At 45.0% G+C, this 20,422-nt stretch overlaps 2 protein-coding genes across 2 annotated transcripts; both read right to left on the bottom strand.

Moving 5' to 3' along the window:
• Positions 1-141: 141 nt before the first annotated feature.
• On the bottom strand, positions 142-2,619 carry inka1b (inka box actin regulator 1b). The gene is made up of 3 exons (XM_056606036.1): positions 2,515-2,619; positions 2,244-2,292; positions 142-1,247 (listed from the first exon to the last, which is right to left on the bottom strand). The coding sequence occupies exons 2-3, from the start codon at positions 2,244-2,246 to the stop codon at positions 300-302; spliced, it is 951 nt and encodes a 316-aa protein (XP_056462011.1). The 5' UTR covers positions 2,247-2,292; positions 2,515-2,619; the 3' UTR covers positions 142-299.
• A 341-nt stretch (positions 2,620-2,960) lies between these two features.
• Positions 2,961-20,319, bottom strand: LOC130402124 (guanine nucleotide-binding protein G(i) subunit alpha-2-like). Its single transcript, XM_056606233.1, has 8 exons — positions 19,711-20,319; positions 12,279-12,321; positions 11,674-11,815; positions 9,648-9,808; positions 7,164-7,292; positions 6,002-6,131; positions 5,179-5,332; positions 2,961-4,791 (listed from the first exon to the last, which is right to left on the bottom strand). The coding sequence occupies exons 1-8, from the start codon at positions 19,826-19,828 to the stop codon at positions 4,601-4,603; spliced, it is 1,068 nt and encodes a 355-aa protein (XP_056462208.1). The 5' UTR covers positions 19,829-20,319; the 3' UTR covers positions 2,961-4,600.
• Between the last annotated feature and the right edge of the window lie 103 nt (positions 20,320-20,422).

Genomic DNA, 20,422 nt, shown 5'->3' with positions numbered 1-20,422 from the left:
TACCCTCGCATAGCTCCAAGCCATGGTATGAGACAGGCTTTCATCAGTCTGTTAGCAGGACACTGCATTACGTTGCAACCCCCGTCTATATAGATATAAATAACATGATATTACCTTTTTACTTCTATGAACTCTTATGATCCAAATTCCGACAAACACATTTTTCATATTAAATAGAAAACCCTTTTATTACAACAGTATACAAAAAGTGTACCAACATACCAGATGTCAAATTCGAAATATCCTTCTATATACATTTATGGAACAGGGTCCGTTCTCTTCCAACACAGCAGCGTGGTTCAGATGTATCCAATGATGTCGTTGCATATGATGGGCTGCCGGCTGCCGCTCTTCATCAGGGCGTTGAACTGGTAGAAGTCTGTAGAGTCCAGCTGGTGGATGCCAGTGTGCGACTGGTGGAAGAAGGGTTTGAGGGCCTGGAAGCCCACGGGGCAGGACATGCGCTTGGGGGCCTCCAGGGGCCGGCTGGCCCTGTTGGGGTCCACCGGCCGGCGCCTCACCTCCACCCCCTTGGCCCTCCCTGCCAGCTTCCTGCGCATGTTCCCCAGCAGGTCCTTGGCCAGGCGACGTCCCGCGCTGGGCGGCAGCTCCGCCGGCTCGGGGCACTCGGGCAGGTCCATCCAGTTCTGGATGAGGTCGGCGAAGCTGTTGTCCCCGAGGACCAGTGGCGAGCGGTTCCTGCTGCGGCTCAGCAGCGCCGCCGTCCAGTCCTCGGCGCCGCCGCCGCACGCCTCGAACGACGTCCAGCGCTCCAGGCACGCGTCCGACGTGGACTTGGGCCTGACCCGGCCCGACGCGCCCCGGTTGGTGCGCAGGCACGCCGAGGCGGACACCCGCACGTTCCGGGTCCTCCGCAGCACCACGCCCTCGTCCTGCCAGGACGCCTCCGAGTACCCCGAGTCCAGGTCCAGGCTCTTGCGGCTGCTGGGGGACCCGGGGCCCAGCCGCCCCTCCCCCGCCTCCCCCTCCTCCTCCTCCTCCTCCTCCAGGGGCCCGGCCAGGCAGCAGGCCGAGTCGTAGGCGCTGGCCTCGCTGGAGCTGGACACGCGGAGCCGCGTCACCCGGGCGTCCCGGCCGGGCCGGCTCCGGCGCTGGCAGAGCGGCGGGACGGGGAAGGAGCCGGCGCAGGGCGCGCTCAGGGGCCGCGGGCGTCCCGTCTGCTTCAGGTCCTGGAGGGTTCGGATCATCTGCTCGCCCAGGCACATGCTGGAATCACCAAGACACCCCTGGAACCAAGAGAGAGGGAGAGCTGGGGTTAGAGATGGGAGTTCTAGCAGGACATCGCCCAGTGTCGGGGCCGCGGTAACAAGGCTCTCCTGGGACGCTCCCCCGTCCAGCCCCTTGGCTGCGCCTAGCCTCCCGAACGGTTCCCTGATGTTCTTCGCCCGCTTCGGAGCCAATGAGATTCTTCCCAGCTGAGATCACTGTGGATGCGTGGCTCTGTAACAAGGCGAGCATTCCTGACAAAACCTCGGAGCAACTTTTATGGGTAACGTGATTCGGATTGAGCTTCACCCGTAAAGTAAAAACACTGAAACAGGATGCACATTTCATGCAGGGAAATGCACCCTCCTGCTTCTTTAAGGAAGGAGAAATAACTAATCTTTAGAGGGACGGGAGCCAACATCCTAGCCCTGGTTTAACCACAGGATGCAGTGAGCTTTTTGGGAACTATACAATAGAGAGCTGACCGGCACCATATAATGGCCATATTATGACGTGTATAATTCTATGTATTCTTTTTCGTTGTATTGACTTTTAGCAGCAATTCTAGAGCCTAAGTCCATGTGTGGAAACCACCAGGCCCGACACAGTGCTGTTATCACAGCTGTGGAGCTCTCGACCATTCGGTCCCTGGTGAGGCTTGGAAGAGGAGGGCCGACTACAGACGGAGTCCCGCTCTACAACAGCCGCTCAACATATGATTTAGCGTACTGTACACACACATGCGCACACACACGCACACACGCAACCCCCTAGCGGACTAGGTCGTAGCGACACCCCCGGCATTAACTTTTGTTTATATTTGAAGAACTTTTTCATGTTGCAAACTGTCCACAAACATACGACAACGCTATAGCTGTGTTTAGACAATTCTGAGGCTGAAATTCCACCCCTTAGTAGTAGGTTTCTTTTGCCGGTTGGTCGTGCAGAGATGATCATGAAGGCAATGGTTTTAAAAACAGAAGTTAAAAGAAGAATAAACAAACATAAATTCTTACCATGTTTGTGATGTGTCTTAAGTGGATTCCAAGAATTCGTCAAATATTCCTTTGAAATGAAAAGAAAGTATGAATTAGTATAGTAAAAGATATCATGCATATTGCAGGCTTACCACACATTGGACACACTACAATTCCCAACTACAATAGACTGCACAACTCACCCCAAACATTTTGTTAATAAGTACAGTAATAGGCTACTATTCAATATAATGAAGGCCTAGTCATTCCAAAGCATGACATCAATTACTGTTATAACAACAAGACTCACCTTCGCATAAATTTGAACATAAATCCCCAATAGATTGAAAAAAATCAATTTGCGCTCCTAACTTCTCCAATGAACGGTTCTCTCAGATTGCGGAGGCTGAGGCCTGCCCGCAGACTTTAGTGAGGTTCAGCCCCTCCGCGGCAGCCAGTCAGAGGCGGGCTTAGAAACCAGCCAATACGAGGACCCCTGAAACAAGACACTTAGTTGAATTGAAGCATGTCGCTTCGAGGGAGCCATGTGGTCACCTTTCACTATAACATATATATATAGAGAGACTCTGGTGTTTTTGTATATAGTACACTTCTAGATGGCCTAGAGATAGTATAGGCTACTCCTAGATATTAAATGTTGCATCAAGATATATTCAGTAATCTTATACATTTGAAAATAAATAATTGCCATAATAACACTATTCAATTTTTATTAGTTTGGTTTAGATAAGTTGTTCGCTTGACAAACTAAAACATCTTTGCACTCTGCTGGGTCGCCGATGCAACTTGCTTGAAATTCAGAAGCCATCGGGGGTCACGTGTCGCCATCTCGTGGACCACCTCGTCTTCTCCGTGGTCGTCCTCGTGAGGTCAACCGTTTTCACACTTTTTTGCACCTCAATCACTCAAACGCTCAACATTCCATCCATTGTTGAATGCCATTGTCATGCAATCTGTTGTGTGTAGCAATGTTTTGCAATGCAAGCTAAGCCTCCGGTGATCCTTCAATTACTATGCAGATTGTGAGAAAATTCAAGAGAAGACATGCATTTTACCTTAAAAAATAACAGGGCATTTCAGTTGGATTCACTTTTAAACTATTAGGCAACTTGTTATTTTGGTGGGAATCTTATTTCTAGTTGGCAACCTAGATATGGGCTTCAGTTCATGCTGCAGATTTGTATTTTGTCATTATACACATTCAAATAAAACAATTCAATCTGTACTACCTAACATAAATTAACTCCAACAAAGTATTCTGTAGTATACGTATTCGCTCAAACAAAGCTATTTATTCCCAATAGCGTTTCCCAAACCCAAAGTGTGTCCCAGGATGACCCATTTTTCAAAGGACCACACCACAGAAAGGCCTACCAAAACATGATTTATTTCATGACAGTGGAATAGATTTGATATGCTTCCTAGTATAGTGATAAGAGTATTTGTCAAGTGAACTGACTATCAGCAGAAATAGCCCTAGTTCATACTAAGACCGCAGGCCACAGCTCCATACCGCAAACAGATAACAAGGCAAAATACAAAACAAAAAAACATTTCATTTTAGGAGGAAACATTGGCTTTTGAAAAACCTTCCGCACTTCCTTAAATGGCGATGTACGTGTGTATTTATAAGTGTGTACATATTAGTCCTTTGTCATTAAGACGATTTATCAATGGAATGTTACTCAATTAGTGTGACGTACAGGCTAGTGAAGCATGGACTGTATAGTAGAGACTGTATGTAAACCCTTACCCTTAAAACACGTTTCCCCCAATGCTGTTGGATTTTGACAATCTCCAAAATATGTTCGGTTCATCCAAATCTTTCAATAAATCAAGACAATGTAAATCCATGCTTATCAGGGACAATTTACTGGTTGTCTAGCTCTAGCATGTGGTCGAAATAAAAAATAAAATAAGGTTGAAAAAGAAGAGTACAAAATATCAAAAACCTAAACAATATTAAAGCAAAAGAAGAAATGGCCTTTTGTTTCAGCGGTAGCGTTGGAAACCAGTGTTATGGAAGGCATACTGATTTAGCTCCATTTTATATTCATACGTCTGCAAAACATAATCGTTTTTTTCTATTTCCTACTCGTATACAGCGCGGTAATTATATCCCATAAACAAATGTAGTTAAAAACCCTGTCTACATATTTCGGAAAAAAAATCGCACGGCCGGTAAAATTATCTATCGATAAAAAGTCTCAAAAGAACCGGTAACATTATGACGCATGTGACAAAAGAAACGCATTGAAAATAATCAAACAGTTAGTGAGTGACGCGTGTCACTGTTCCCACCCAGTGATCAAACCCCGACCCCCCCCCACTCCCCCAGAACGATGACATCACAGGGCGGCGTGATCCCACGGCTTCTAGAAAAGTCCGCAGTCCTTCAGGTTGTTCTTGATGATGACGTCGGTGACGGCGTCGAACACGAACTGCACGTTCTTGGTGTCGGTGGCGCAGGTGAAGTGGGTGTAGATCTCCTTGGTGTCCTTCTTCTTGTTCAGGTCCTCGAACTTGGTCTGGATATAGCTGGCCGCCTCGTCATACTTGTTGGCCCCTGAGGATGGGACAAACACACACACACACACGCACGCACAGACACGCACACAGACAGACACATGGTCACACAGACACACAGACCCACAAAGACACACACAGACAGACACATATACAGACACACATATACATGCACATTTTACAATTGATTTAAGTCCAAATAAAAGACAATTAACACAGGGACAACTTTTTTTAAAGTGTACATTGACAAAATCATGTTTAAGTAGCAGGGGTCTTCATAATACAAGCATCAATACTCAAGACACACACACAATTTTTAAGATTTAAAGAACTGAAGATTCAAGCCGTCCACAATCATACGACAACAATCATCCCTCGGTCAAAGAAAAGCACAAGAGATCTGAAGTATTGAAGTATGTGCCCTGACCTCCGTATTCTGGGTAGCAGATGGACAGCGGGCTACGGGGGATCTTCTCCTCAAACAGGTCCTTCTTGTTGAGGAAGAGGATGATGGAGGTCTCCGTGAACCACTTGTTGTTGCAGATGGAGTCAAACAGCTTCATGCTCTCGTGCATGCGGTTCTGGAACGAGACGGAGGGGCTTGGTCACTGGCTAACTATGTCCAAGATGTTTGTGATGTCGTGTGCATTACACAAAATAATGGCAGCTGCCTGAAACCATTTCTGTACGTTTCTTTTTCTTTCACTGAAAAAATAATAATATTTTTCGACGCTTTCATCTAAAGCGACTTAAAGATAATTCAAACATATGCCTTTAAGGAGGATTTACTTTTGAGTCAATTACTTTAGCAGTTGCCTACAAGTACGTTGCGGAACCCCAATGTCCAAATCATAGCAGTAGGCGTCCTTGAACGAGATGCATCCTACGTGCATCTCCTTTAAATCCCAAAATTCGGGAAGGCCGCCAGCAGGGGGCAATATTGAGCAAACTGTCGAAATTGGATGGTGCACAGAAAGCACATAGAAGGTGTTAGGAGTCTTTCTCCAGTGAATGAACGCACCCAACTCAAACCCTCCTGCTGATACTTAGTAGTGTTATGAAAGGCAAATAAATCATCGTGAAAAAATAACATGTGTTTTAACATACGATGCCTCCAGGGTCGTACGGAGGCATCTGTTTTACAATGCGTTCCCATAAAGAGGGGTAATGTATCCTAGCTCTGGGGTCACAGACCCATATGGTAGCGCTGCGGCGCGGGCACCGTGCTGGGTTCAGTCCTTCTTCCTCACCATCTCCTCATCCTCGGCCAGCATGAGGTCGTACGCACTGAGCGCCACGCAGAAGATAATGGCCGTGACTCCTTCAAAACAGTGGATCCACTTCTTCCTCTCGGACCGCTGGCCCCCCACGTCAAACATCCTGCCCGAGAGAGAGGAAGTAGAGTGTAAAAGAGTGCGTGTGCAGGCGTCAGTGTGTACGCATGCACGCACACGCCGCGCGCCTGCAACGCGTGTTTGCGCGTGCGTTTGTGTACGCGTGTGTGACCGTGTTTAAGGTCACTAGAAAGTCAATAGAAAAAGAGAGAGCGGGCCAGTGGAGCTGAGAAAAGACAGCCTCATTTCTCTCCCCGCCCCAAAACCGACTGCGACGCGGGGTGCAAAGTCAGGGTCTATTTTTGGCTGCACATTAACTTCTTAATGAGGTCTGATGCGGTGATCAGGACGCGGGTTTTGGCGTGAAGGTCAACAGGACGATGATGATGCAGAGGTAAAAGACAAGGGGAACCCTTATCTACTGCAAAAAAAAATCTTTGTTGTTACATCAGACGGATTAAACAGGGAGCAAAGGTGAAAAAAATAATAACCCGTGAGGCGCCCTTTGTTGATGAAAGAGATGAGTGTGTGGGGGCTATCAGATTGGTTCCGATAGTTACTTCTCGGAATTGAAGTGAAATCTAAAGCAGTGACTTTCGTTTTATTGATTCTCCATCTATTATTCAGCCCCCAAAAGGCCTCAGAGGCCGCTTTACGGGAATATAAATGCGAGAGAAAACAAATCACGTCTGATTACAGATGGCCCTTTCAGGGTCTTGAGCCAGAGACAACACAACAGGCCAGACCTCTCTGGCTGATTAAACCTCTCTGAATGTTTTATCTGAGAAACAAACATTCAAAATGAACAACATCTCCCTCCCGTTCCCACATAATAACCCGACTGTGTGTCTTGCGTCTTAAGTCCTGCACACAACATTCAAATTCATGTTGCAGCCTTCGCCAAAGTAACAGGGATTCCTTGAGCAAGGCATGCCAACCGTTCCAACCGTCCCACTTTGCACGAGTGTGGGCGTGGGTGAATACGAGGCATTACATGTAAGCCACATTGAACGGCTGTAGTGGCTTTTAAGGGACACTGTCTGTGTTTTCAGCCCAATTACGCTGATGTCAGCCTCACTTGAAGTGGAGGTCCTTGAAGGTGAAGTGGGTTTCCACGATACCCGTAGTCTTCACACGCGTCCGCAGCACGTCCTGCTGGGTGGGGATGTAGTCCGCCTTGGCTATCCTTTCCAGGTCGTTCAGGTAGCTGTGGGGGTAAACAGCACAGGTGAAGCACAGAACCCCACACGCTAGCGCAGGGAAGGCCCAGGTGAGATGCAAGAGTTGTAAAGAGAGAGAGAGCCGAAAATAGCACACGGTTTTAAAAATAGACCCCTAAAAAAAAGACCCCCTCTCCCTCTGCTCCAGTCCTCCCCGTGTTTCTCAGCCATTGAGGAGTATTGTGTTTTGACCAACTGTGATTGATATGCAAGATGGATTTCTAGAACCAATAAGGGAAGAGACGCCCTGATTAGTCATACATTGTCACAGAGCACTTCACTCACTAATAACCGACGGATGGCTATGGCATTTCTGAGCATAACTCAGAAATTGTTGCTCTTAAATCTTCCCAGGGATCTTAAAGACCACCACCCACTTTCATTGGCATGGGCTCCTGTGGCTGCAATAGTGAATGAATTATCATTTCAGAGCAGTGCCGTTTACTTACCTGACCTTCTGTCCACGGGAAAAAATGTAATTTAGGGGTTGAGTGTGATGGTTGCTTTGCACTTATCTATATCTATAAACACTATAAATACACTGAGAGCCCCCCTGCCCATGAGAAGCTCACAGTGGCGAGATTACCATGGCAACATACTGCTTCCCCTTCAGTAGTATGTACCATATTGAAACACAACCACATGCAAAGAGAGAGACAGAAATTCCAGCAGTAATCTAATAAAAAAAAATATGGCTTTTATGTTCCTTTTGGTCTCTTTAATATAGAGGTTTTTTTCTGTTAGTCTGCTATGGCAGAAATGTGAGCTTGTGTTTCACTGCAGCTTGTGTTTATCACTATCTTAAAGGGATGGAGCAGTGAGCAAGCATTGGCAAGCTTCTACGAAAACACGGAGACACATTAGGTAAAAAGATCTAAAAACAAGGTGGCGTTTTGATTTAATGTGAGGTCGTCCGATGAATATTCAGAGATCATCGCAACAAAGTTTTGAATTTGAACCGGTCTTAGAGGCGGTGATAGAGTGTCTGATAGAGGCTGAAGGACACAGCTTGCTCTACTTGGCCAGGCATTACATCACCGCCCATCAGGCCTGCTGGGAGACCTGATGCTTTTAGTGGCTAAGCCAACCTCCACTCCAGACGCACACACGCGCACGCAGGAAGATGATGGTTAATGCTATCTCTATCATACAATTTCAGTCCATTTGACGATAATAAAAAAAAAAAATTCAACAGAACTTGCTCTTGCAAGAAACATATTGTATTTAAATAATTCAGTCACTAAAAATGTCATTTGTACATGATACTTTTACGTTTCACTTGACAGTAAAACTGGTAACCTGCCAGGACTCAACATGAACCTGGAACCTCTGCGCCACTCAAGATAAAGTCACTGCTCCTGATCCTGCTCCTTATATGGAGCTTTTCACAGGTTCCTGATCATAATTATTTATAACCTCATACTTCTAGTCTTTGTTCCCTAGGTGATTTCACAAGTAAATTAATCTCCTTGCATTGACTGCACAGAGCACCAAAACATAAATCCATATCTTATATTTATCGGAGCTAAACAATATGATTGAGATAAAAACACCTTGGTAGGAGGTATGATTGTGTTGCTTTTCTTTCTTCTTACCATTGATTTCCTTGGTTTTCCCTGAGGTGTGTTTCTGTAAGGGTTAATTAGTTAATTGGCTTTTGGCTGTGTGTGGTTAACTGATTGCTTCAGCAGCTACCAGCTGTTCTTTAAAGGCCAGTGAGAGAAGCCCAGTCCCCACTTCAATCTCAGCACACTGTGTGTGTGTGTGTGTGTGTGTGTGTGTGTGTGTGTGTGTGTGTGTGTGTGTGTGTGTGTGTGTGTGTGTGTGTGTGTGTGTGTGTGTGTGTGTGTGTGTGTGTGTGTGTGTGTGTGTGTGTGTGTGTGTGTGTGTGTGTGTGTGTGTGTGTGTGTGTGTGTGCGCACATATAAAGGTTACGTTTAATTACATGTATTATCCTTTCAATAAAGTTGTCGTGTGTATTTAAGCTGTCCAAAACAGAGGCGGAGGCGGTTCATTTCACGTCGTTCCCGTGCCCCTAACAACGGACTTCCAAACACGTATCCTGAAGGGCTGATTATGGTTCCACGTCGACGCAACGCGGGGACCACGCAGACGCTTGGACGCAGTCGTGAACCTGCTTTGGTTCTGCGTCGGGTCTTGGTGAGTGGACCAATCACAGTCCTTGCTGGTGCCTCGACGCAAGGTTACAATTTTTGGGAGGCGCACATCAGGCCCTTGCGATGGACGCACGGACGTAATGGGTCCGTGATTCCCCTCGCGTTGCGTCGAGGTGGAACCATAATCATCCCTTTAGACGCGTCCAGACGTGGCGCTTTACTCACTAGGCGGCCGAGTCGTTGAGCTGGTACTCCCGCGAGCGGGTGAAGCAGCGTTGGACGCCGCGGTCGGCCCACAGGCGCCTCATGACGCGGGACAGGTCCTCGGGCAGGACGGCGTGCTCCTCCGCCTCGGCGCACAGCACAAACACCTGCCGCGCGTCGTCCTGCCGGGCGCACGCCGCGTTCACCGAAGAAGAAGAAAAAAAACAGTGAATTAAAAAAACTAAAGTGCAATCCGTTTTTTTCCTCTGGGGAAGTCTTGATTGCCTCGTCATTCAGGGTCGCCCTCGATGACTCCTCAGGACACTGCATAAAGGTTGAATGAATAATAGAGCTGTATGCAAATCTATGGCCTCCGTCGCTGAAGAAGGAACCGCTGGAGTGTGTGTTAGGACTGTGTTGCATCTCAGGGGTTAGTTTGCTGTTTGGACGGTTTAGGGTTAGTGGATGTCATAACGTTGGCCTTTGAACTCCTTTGAAACTTGAAATGATCAAGAACACATTAAAGTGACTAGACCTGTGCTGTGTTCCAGTATCCATACTATCTGTACTCAGTATACATAGTTTGAGTACGTAGGGCGTTCCAAAAGGCAAAAAAGAAGTGTACTGAAAGGACAAGGATGGTATACTCAAAACGGTCAAACCGCAGAGTGTGGATCGATGCACACCTTTCGTACTCAACGGCAGCCATCTTAGCTACGTAGTGGAAGAGGCTGAGACAGGCTGAGCCAACATCGGCGCATTTTCCACATAGCCTGCATTAATGGAGTCATTTTGTAGTTTTTATAGATTTTATAGCTTTTTATTTCCGGTTAGTGCACCATGGAGTATTCGATTTGGAACAAAATCTGAAAATCAGCGCACTTAGTGAGTGCGGAGAGTGTACTACATTTAAGTGTACTAATGGAAGTATGGATATTGGAACACAGCATTGGATATGATTATGTAATATTTTGTATTTACAGATTGGGTGGTATTAAACCGAAGATGTGAGAGCAGGCTATTAAAGGTTTTTCTTTTTAGTGCAGAATAGTGTAGTGGATACAAGGGTGGAGGTCAAAAAGTCCTTGGGTCGTGTATTAAAGCTTCTGCTAAAAGATTAAAAAGCAAATGATAGTACCAGGCACTAAGTTAGCCCGTTATGTATGTATAACGCATTGTATATATAAAACATGCAAGAGTGGTGCTTAAATCATAGTGAAGGAGGCATTGTTGCTAAATGTCTTTGTTCCTTTATATTTATTCTCTCCAGCGATACTTATGACTATTTTTATTCATGAGTGTGTTTTCATGTACATGACATACAATAGTGTGTGTATTTAAAAAAGTTATACCTGTATACTATGTGCCTTGTGTGGAGGCTATGACTAGAAACATCAGTATGATCACAGTAATTACATAGAGGTCTACACAGGCTATCGAGAAAGAAATAATGGGAATGAGTACAAACACCATCAACACCACGTTTAGGGAGATGAGAGTATATGTGTGTGAATTCATTCTAATGTGATATATTTTGAGACTGCTCAAGAGAGGGGGAGAGCCAAAAGACAATTCTATCTTTCAGCCTTTGTCTTAGGGGAACCTGTCTGAACGCATAGAAAGTATGCCAAATATGGATCAAAAGCAGCCAATTCAGGCCATTATCAGTTTGTAGATAGCTGGCCCTTTGTTAATTATTCGCCGCTGCTCCTGACACTGCAGAAACAAAGCAAGCAACACAGAAAATGGGCCATTGTAAAAGTGGGTCGTCGTGACAAAAGCCTTAAGTATATCTCTGCCCACTAGCCCACTTATTTATGTGTGTCTCACTGGAGGGCTTCCTTGGAGCTTAGAGGCAGGAAGCAATGCAGTTATTGCAATATGGCTTTTAGGTGTTTTTTGGGTTGCAATTTACTCAAAAGCAAAAAAAAATATTTTTTTCGTTATATCTGAAGCACAATGCACACATAAAACAGAGCATCTGTCTGTGCACATGCTTGTGTGATTATATACATGTGATACTGTATCTAAAACTTGTATATCTTACCTCCCTTGCAGTGTCCCCATAGTCAATCTTGAGAGTGGTCATTGCTTTAACAATGGCCATCAGAGAGTGAATGGTGTTACTGTAGACCACTGCTCTGTACTGTTTACACTCGTCTTCTGAATAGCCGTCTTCATGAATGATCCTGACAACAGAAAACACCAAACATAACATGTTTTTATGTAACGCTGTGTGGGAGTTGGGGAAAGATGTCAGACGTTTCGGTTGTAGCTAACGTGAGCAAACCATGTCATTCCAGTCCAACACTGTTGAGATAGGGGATGATTGCCTGCACTACGTTTTGTAAAATAACGACTAATGGGATGTGGAAAATGTGACAGTCCATTAACCCCATTAGCTGGAATATGGCTACAGTATGCACGTAAACATTACACATATTACACAATTGTAGAATATTATGATTATGTTATGGCCATGTCTCATGTTCAGACTAAACACGTTTGTTCTGCCAGAGGATTCTAGTGTCGGAACAACAGAAGGCGTCCATCTAGGGCCAACAGGCCAGGCCGTCACTACATATCTCTGGCCTGGATGGACGCTGGCCTTCTTCTGTTCGTCCAGATGGAGACTGCGTTTGTGTCACTCACTTCATCTGCTTCACGATGGTGCTCTTCCCTGACTCGCCCGCACCTGTTGGGACAAACAACAGATTACAGCGTGCTTCAGTGGCTTCCATATCTATACCCTCAAGAAACTCGTGTTTCATGTGTGTACATGCCACACTTTTGCTGATCCTGTCCAGGACTAATCTCTGGGATCCAGTAGTCCTATTATTTTACAGCAGGATCTTTGGGGAAAGACGTCACAGATCCTTGCCCGGAAACCACGACGGCAAGGGATTCAGAATGGTCCATCTACAAAGGCCAGTCTACACAGTGTTGATTTAAAACCTCTACAGACGTTTTCTTGACAGTGTTACTACTGCTGGCCGATATTGTGTCCTCCAATTAGGCTCTTACAAATCCCAGCCTCTGGCAACATGATTGGTCAATAAATATGAAGTGAGAGGAAGTAATACGCAAATATGAGTTTGTCTGCCATCAGACTTTTGATATGAATCTAATACCTGATTTGAGAGATGAATCCAGGACCAAGTTCAGCAAAAGTGTGGCATGGTCACAAGTAAAACATAAGTTTCATGCCCATATAACAATATAAATGGTTTTCAAATTATATGAATCTAACATTTGACAATGTAATATCAACTATTAACTTTCAATCATGTCATCCATAGAGGTGTCCTCATCCAGGCACTGAGCTGTGTTCATCCAGTCAAAGCTGATCAGATGAGAGCAGGTTCCTCCGAGCTACCTCAGTAATGTCAGGGGTTTCCACATGCCTGTCTCCTCCACTGCTTCCTGTCATCCCCCCGTCCACATCCTGTCACCGGGCATTACCTCGGCCAGGGCATGATGCCCCCCAGGAACGTCATGGTCGTCATGGTCACCCATTGTCAATAGTCTGGTCTGCCACCTGACTTCGGTGTAGCTCACTAGGAGCAGCTAGGGTCTGAGGAGATTGGATGGTTGTGTAACCCTATGACAAACTCCTTTTTATTTGTCCAAGCCATACCTTGCTCGCTATGTACAGCAATACACCATATCATAAATTATTAATAGTTTTAATAATGTAACCTTATTCTACAAAATTTATTTAGCCTACATGGTGAAAGAATCTGAAACAGCCGGCTCACAATACAATGTCTCTCCTTGAACTTCCTTTAATGGTAAGAATTTCTTCCTCATTCAGGATCTAGGATCAAGCTCTCTGAGGAGCCAAAGGTGACATTGATCGTATTGACTGTCCACTGAACACAGAGCGCTGACGAACTGGGAATGTATGTGAATCCAATTACCTTTCATTTGTGGGTTGCAGGGCTACAGCTGGTGCTGTTCTGTTTTAATGAAGATGCTATGCTACGTGAAAGTGACATGACGTGATTAATGTGTGATGAAACTAATGGGCCGGGATCAATGTTTTAATTAATCCCAAGGTGCACCTGTGGACATCTAATCATTAGGCCCACCCGCATGGCAGACACGTGGAATCAGTTATTAGGATAGCAGACATGAGCAGGGGCCAATGATGCCACTTGATTATCAAAAACGATCGGTCAAGTACTACTCTTCGAAATTAGTTGACATGACTGGATGTAGTATTGATTTTATTGACTTGGCTTTTCAAGGCGCGTGAGTGCTTGCATCTTGAGTCTAGTTGTGGAAATAAGATGAATCCAGTATGTTATGTAGAGATAATGTACATTTTTGAATGAACTAGCTGCAGACTGCTCAGTAGTTTGGTGAGCTAGCTTTTGATTGGTGAGGTGTGCAATTAGCTCGCTAGTGATTGGTCAGTTGGGTGGCTACTAGCTAGCTAGCTAATGATTGGTCAGATGTGTTGTAAGTTAGCTGGTGATTGGTCATGTGGGATAAGCTAGCACACAGTGCCCTCAGGGGTCTCACTTGCCAAGGGAGGCCAGCTAACCATTTATTATGTTCCATTTAAATCAACCCAGTAGCCCCTGAGCTCTGGATTGAATTGCCTCTGACTTCCCAGGAATTAGCTGGGAAACAGTTAACTGCGGTAACATCATTCCCACAACTACCAGTTAGAATGTAATCCATGCAGGGCGCTGGGGGCTGGGTGAGCATAACGAGTAAGGACAGTTAGATGCTCCTGTGGTATTGTGACACAGGTGGGATTCCCAAATTGTAAAATATTTAAAAGTGAGGAGAGAATACACTAGGAAGTCCATCAAATTATTTTTTTTCCTTCGTTTTTTGTTGTTGTTTGGGGTCCTTCTGTTATATCTTGTAACAACGTGACACAAAACAAGTGTCATCGCCTGAAATGAATAATCAACACTAAATGCTCCAAATCTATCTTGATCTCAACCATTTTTTTGGTTGTGTTGTGACTGAGCCTCCTCCTCCCTCTACATCAGCTGTCGGCCCAGCCCCCAGGGTCGGTCTTGACTTGTCACCTCCACCGTCCGGGTGTCAAGACTTCTTCCCTTCAAGCTGACAACCACGGTCATTGAGAAGGTTAAAACCTCCTGGAGGACTTTGTGACACTGACCAAAACACACATCAATGACGTCGCTATCGCTATTTACAGCTCTAGGCCCATTCAGAGGCAGCCGGCTGAGCAACAGAAACTGGTGGAGACATTATTTATAGAATAAGGGATGTCACAACCCTTTCCCCATGATGAGCTGGGCAAGGTTGAGGGTCCCACGCTCTGAAAGGGATCTGAATGTGAGAGATACACTTTGATTTTCCTATTGGATTACATTATCTGAAGAAACGCCTGAAGTCATCAATTATGCCACCTCCATGCATCATTTTTTTTTACCATAAAGGAACCAATTTCAAATTTGCATTAAGACGCATGCTTGCCGCACACTGCCTAAAGACTGCCTCAACACTCATAAACAAACTCCTGAGTGTTTCTACTGCACAGTTGGTCTCACACCAGAAACTTTAGCAGGAGATAGTTCGTAGGATAGCCGCTGTCTGATTTGCAGTCAATCTCCATCTTCCCGCCTTCTTCTGCAGATGGCAACAATCCCCAGACAACATGACCCGAATAGACACGGCGAGCTAAAAATAACCCCTTATTCGCGAATCATAACACTCAGATGAACTCAATTTGGCGAGTTAGTAAACTGGTAACCGCCAAGCAGAGGATAGCAAGCACAGGTGTGCCATTGTAAGCCACTAGTGAGAAGATGGAGCAGAGGAGGGGGGCGGGGGGGGCAGAGGGGGTGCATTGTGGTTTAAAACCCTGCAACGGAAGAGATGTGCTGAAAGTAGGTCATCAGACTTGGAAGGCACCCTTTCACGTTTGGGACCACATGGGGGTAGAGAGGCATGCCAACGAGGCTAAACTCAAACCGTTGTACGCCCCTGAAATGATGTATTAAATGCCCATTTACAATCATCAAGCACTTATGCTCAGTGGATCAGCAGATCATTTTTTTCTTGTTTCAATATATTTTTGGAAAAAGGGTTAAATAAAATGGAACAGATTGGACAGAATTATTCTGAGCCATAGACCGCAGCCAAGAAACAACCAAGAAAGATTTGACCAGTACAGTTCCAATATTCCCATTCATCTACCAGTAGGCCTACAAGCTACTGTGATACATTACCCCTAGTCTTCATAAAACGATATTATTCTGGTCTTTATATCAATTATTGTTTGAACTGAAGTAAGCACTAACTAAGAGTAAGATTTATCACAGGACAATCAATGGTGGTTTTGTTTTGTAAAGTTCATGGAACCCAAAGGGGACAGTTTGAGTGCGAGTCGGAGCAGAGCGGAACAGAACCGACACAGCAGCGGAGCATCGTTATGATCGAAGCATGACTTCACTTTTCTCTGGGGGGACTTTGCTCAAAAGGTCAAAAAACCTGAACGCCATTTTAAATTGACATTTACAAGTGTGAGCGGGATAGAGCCCGGCAGCGCCGCAGAAGGAGATGGCGGCTCAGCGCTATGGAAACAAGGGCCACGCCATCACCACTTGTCACATTAGCTACAACACGCACACACACACGCACACACACACACACACACGCACACACACAAACTCAGTGGTCATCGAACACACCAGTGTACACGCTGAGACGTGGGCTTGTTTCGGTACCATATGCCAGTGTTGGTGGTGTGTCTCTGAACTGGTCTCAGATAGGCTTTCCTCAAGTGTACACTGGGGATAACATATATCTGATAACCTGTGAAATACGATGCGTTGATTGGGTCTTCCAGATGAAATGGGCGGGGCCGCAGCCAATCCAGTGTCTGTTCTCATATAAAGGCATGCAGGAGCTCAACACATAGAGCAAGTTGTGCAGGTAGAAAGCCTTTCCCTCCAGGGAAGCTTGTGTATTCATTTACAGCGTAATTAAAAATTAGGCTACACATTATGCATGCATCAAAAGCCTAAATTATATATATATAAATAATGTAATATATATATAATGTGTAGCCTATATATATATATATATATATATATATAGGCTACACATTATGCATGCATCAAAAGCCTAAATTATATGTATATATATATATATATATATATATATATGTATATATAAATTAAGCTGTCAATGGATAATTGAAGCTACTATATATATCTATATTATATATAGATATATATCCTCAAACACATTTCACAAATGTCACGCCTCATCCCATCCATCAAACACAAAGCGTATACTATGAATTATGAAATATGTTATTTCCAGCCAAACAAGCCAGATGTGGCACGTATTTCCTTTAACACATTTCCCACAGCTTCATCCCAGCCCAGTGTGGGAGTATACCCCATATCATACTCCCTAAATGAATCGTGTTTATGACTAGTGTTTCTACAAGATAACGCAGGTCATCATCAACAAAGCAACACGCATACACCAGTGTGCAGAGATTAGAATGTTATGAGTTTCCATGTGCATTCCTGAACATTTCAGAAACATCTTCCCCCAAGGGTGTTGTCTTATTTATTGGTTACATCATTGGTTCACACATGGTTCAAAAGATAAGCTCTGATGAATGTTTTGCTGGATACAAACATGGACTGCACCAGATTATATGGGGAAGAAGGGGAAATGCATCCGATTTCTAACAACATTACCAAAGAGAAACAGTGATTAATATTATTATTACACAAGCCTGGATCCTAGCCTCACATTTCCATGAATCCATCCAAGGAGAAGCAGCATAAATCACATTCTGCCTCGTGGCTTAATATGAATTCACTCGCTCTAAGAATAGTTTATTATCTGGAGCTTAAATTAATGACATCAAAATCAATTACAGGTTCGCTATTATCACAAGTGACTCCAAGTTAGCACCAAGTCACTGAAATACATCACACAATGGGCCCAACCACATTATAATTACCTTCTGCTGTAACCTGACTGCAAGCTCATTAATAGCATGGCAGCATCCCTAATTTATACGCATACTGGTGTGAAAAGACAGCCGAAGAAAATCAAATAATTAAGGTGGTTTCTTCTGTAAATTAAATGGTGAGGATCTCATCCCACTGGAATAGACATTACATCGGGGACCAAATCCACTCTCTACCCATGGGAAAATGCGCAAAAGCCTTTTTCTTTCATCCACTTTGACAGTACATGACCGTACTTGAAGTCCAAACAGGAGACTATTCCTATATAAATGTAGTCCCCACGTCTCTTTGAATCCCCTCAACGCTTTCACATCTGACGACCCCAAAGTTCACACTGTGGCAAGGTGTCAGACTCGAGCAATTTCCGCGAAGCAATATATAGAACCCACTCCCAGTTTGTTTCTCTCCCCAACACAATCACGCAGGCATACGTTTCCTGGTACATACGGTCCGTCATCTACACGCATACAAGGCCAGTACTTCTGATCTACGCCATTAAAACACATTCATTTCCTCACGTCATTCACTTCTCCCCCCAAACCCTAGGAAAAGCATCGGATGAGATGATGCAGCACTTAAATCACGTCAGAAATCCGGCATAGAGCAAAACATTCCAGCCTCAGCATACTGAAGAAGACGCTAATTGTTCTCGCCTATAGTGTCTTAAAGGCGTGACTAATTTGGCCCAAGTGCAGCGGTCCGGCCTGTTGGTGGCTCGGAGCGCATCACTTGCGGATTGGTGTAGTTATCCTAGTGTGGAAGGGCTTTGAGTCACGTCTGAGGTGCAGGTGGGTGGATGTCAGTCGCGAGGCTGCAGAAATACATCATTTAAACTAAGGAGGCTTTAGGGAGTGCAGGAGTCATCCGTCTCATTGGAAGCCCATACTGACTCACCTCCTAACCCCGCTCGTATGTCAGCAGGAATATCAAAAGGTTATTACCGAAGGAAAACCTACTCATTAGGGTCCTACTCATTAGGGAGAGAGAGAGAGAGAGAGAGAGAGAGAGAGAGAGAGAGAGAGAGAGAGAGAGAGAGAGAGAGAGAGAGAGAGAGAGAGAGAGAGACAGAAAGACAGAGAGACAGAAAGACAGAGAGACAGAGACAGAGAGAGAGAGAGAGAGAGAGAGAGAGAGAGAGAGAGAGAGAGAGAGAGAGAGAGAGAGAGAGAGAGAGAGAGAGAGAGAGAGAGAGAGAGAGAGAGAGAGAGAGACAGAGAGACAGAGAGAGAGAGAGAGAGATAGATTACTTCTTTTCCTGACTGTCTTCCAGAATGACTTTTGTCATGGCAACATCACCATTAACAGCTGGGAGGACAGTAAACAGCTGATGATAATCACTATAACCAAGTCGCATTAAGTACTATGGCCAACAGTAATATAGGGGTATGTCACTGTGTCTGTGTACCAGTGTCTGAGATGTGTGCATGTGTGTTTGTGTGTGTGTGTGTGTGTGTGTGTGTGTGTGTGTGTGTGTGTGTGTGTGTGTGTGTGTGTGTGTGTGTGTGTGTGTGTGTGTGTGTGTGTGTTTGTGTGTGTGTGTGTGTGTGTGTGTGTGTGTGTGTGTGTGTGTGTGTGTGTGTGTATGTGTGTGTGTGAGAGAGAGAGAGAGAGAGAGAGAGAGAGAGAGAGAGAGAGAGAGAGAGATATTGATTGAGAGTGTGAGTGTGTGCCAGCGTGCGTGCGTGTTGCCTACTGCCTACTCAGCATAATAAATACAATCTATTAAATCTATGAATCCAAACATGGAAACATGACATTGTTTGATTTATTGTCTTGAAATTGGGGGACACATATAATTTTGTTCGGTCTCATTTAAGTTTGTGTTCTCAAAGCAAGATAAACATTGTTTGATTTGATCTTTGACATCTTGCTATGTCGGTTATTAAGATACACATTGCATTATTCGATTTATTGCGAGGGAGGGTACGATAAACATTGTATTGTTTCGCAAATAAAGAGATGCTGGGGGAACTGAATGGGTGTACAATCCACGACCCCACTTGTCCTGAGGTACTAATATGATATCTTAAATACAATGCTTGTGTCTCTATGTTATTTTCAGACCAGAGGGTCGGTTGTCTTCACATATTGATCCTTACCCAAAAGCAGCAGTTTGACTTCCCTAGCAGCCTTCTCCCCGTCCTCCCGGAGGTTTTTATCGATCATTTTGGATCTCTCCGCAGCAGATTTATCTTCGGAGCTCACCGTACATCCCATAGTGCTGTAAAAAAAAACGCGTCCACCGACCGATTTTGAAAAGAAAAGATTTAAACGGTGCGAACAGAATGTCAAATTTCAATACCACTGCGCATCCCGTGCCAGTCCGGAGCATGAAGTCAGGTTGTTCAGTTCTTTCAGTCCAACCCCAGTGCTGGAAACGTCCGGAGTCATTTGATGTCCGAGCTACATGGCAGACATTGCAGGCGGTGTGTGTTCTGGTCCATTTCGACAGTGGGACGGCAGGTGATACTGGGAGCAGCACGGTGGTCCTTCAACGTCTCCTTCTGAAGAACGGTCTCACTTATCGGCCTGATCTAATCATTCGGTGGGCTACGTAATCTCGCCACTGCAGTCTCTGAGTATAAAGCAGGTATTAGTTGCAAGTTTCTTGCAACTACCCTTGAAGTGACACAAGACGGCGCAATAATCACTTTTTTTTTTCTTGTGTTATGAGTTGATCTGGTGTGATTGAGGGACCTGTGGACACTGGCCAGTGGTGGTGCCACGGGGGGGCTGGATTTAAAGTGTGGGCAGCCGATCGGTAGCTGCCAGTGGTTTAGTTTGAGATAATCTTGCTTTAGCCTATTTAGT

The sequence above is a fragment of the Gadus chalcogrammus genome, chromosome 13, assembly GCF_026213295.1.
Source record: "Gadus chalcogrammus isolate NIFS_2021 chromosome 13, NIFS_Gcha_1.0, whole genome shotgun sequence".
NCBI classification, from domain to species: domain Eukaryota; kingdom Metazoa; phylum Chordata; class Actinopteri; order Gadiformes; family Gadidae; genus Gadus; species Gadus chalcogrammus.
Note: the sequence above shows the minus strand (reverse complement) of the source record. Positions and strands in the feature narration are given on the sequence as shown.

Excerpts from the sequence above, each read along its gene's own strand:
- LOC130402124 (XM_056606233.1), bottom strand. The coding sequence starts at position 19,828 with ATGGGATGTACGGTGAGCTCCGAAGATAAATCTGCTGCGGAGAGATCC. Across the intron at positions 12,322-19,710 it reads AGTCAAACTGCTGCTTTTGG|GTGCGGGCGAGTCAGGGAAG; the intron begins GTAAGGATCAAT and ends TTGTCCCAACAG. Across the intron at positions 5,333-6,001 it reads TGGCCGAGGATGAGGAGATG|AACCGCATGCACGAGAGCAT; the intron begins GTGAGGAAGAAG and ends GTCTCGTTCCAG.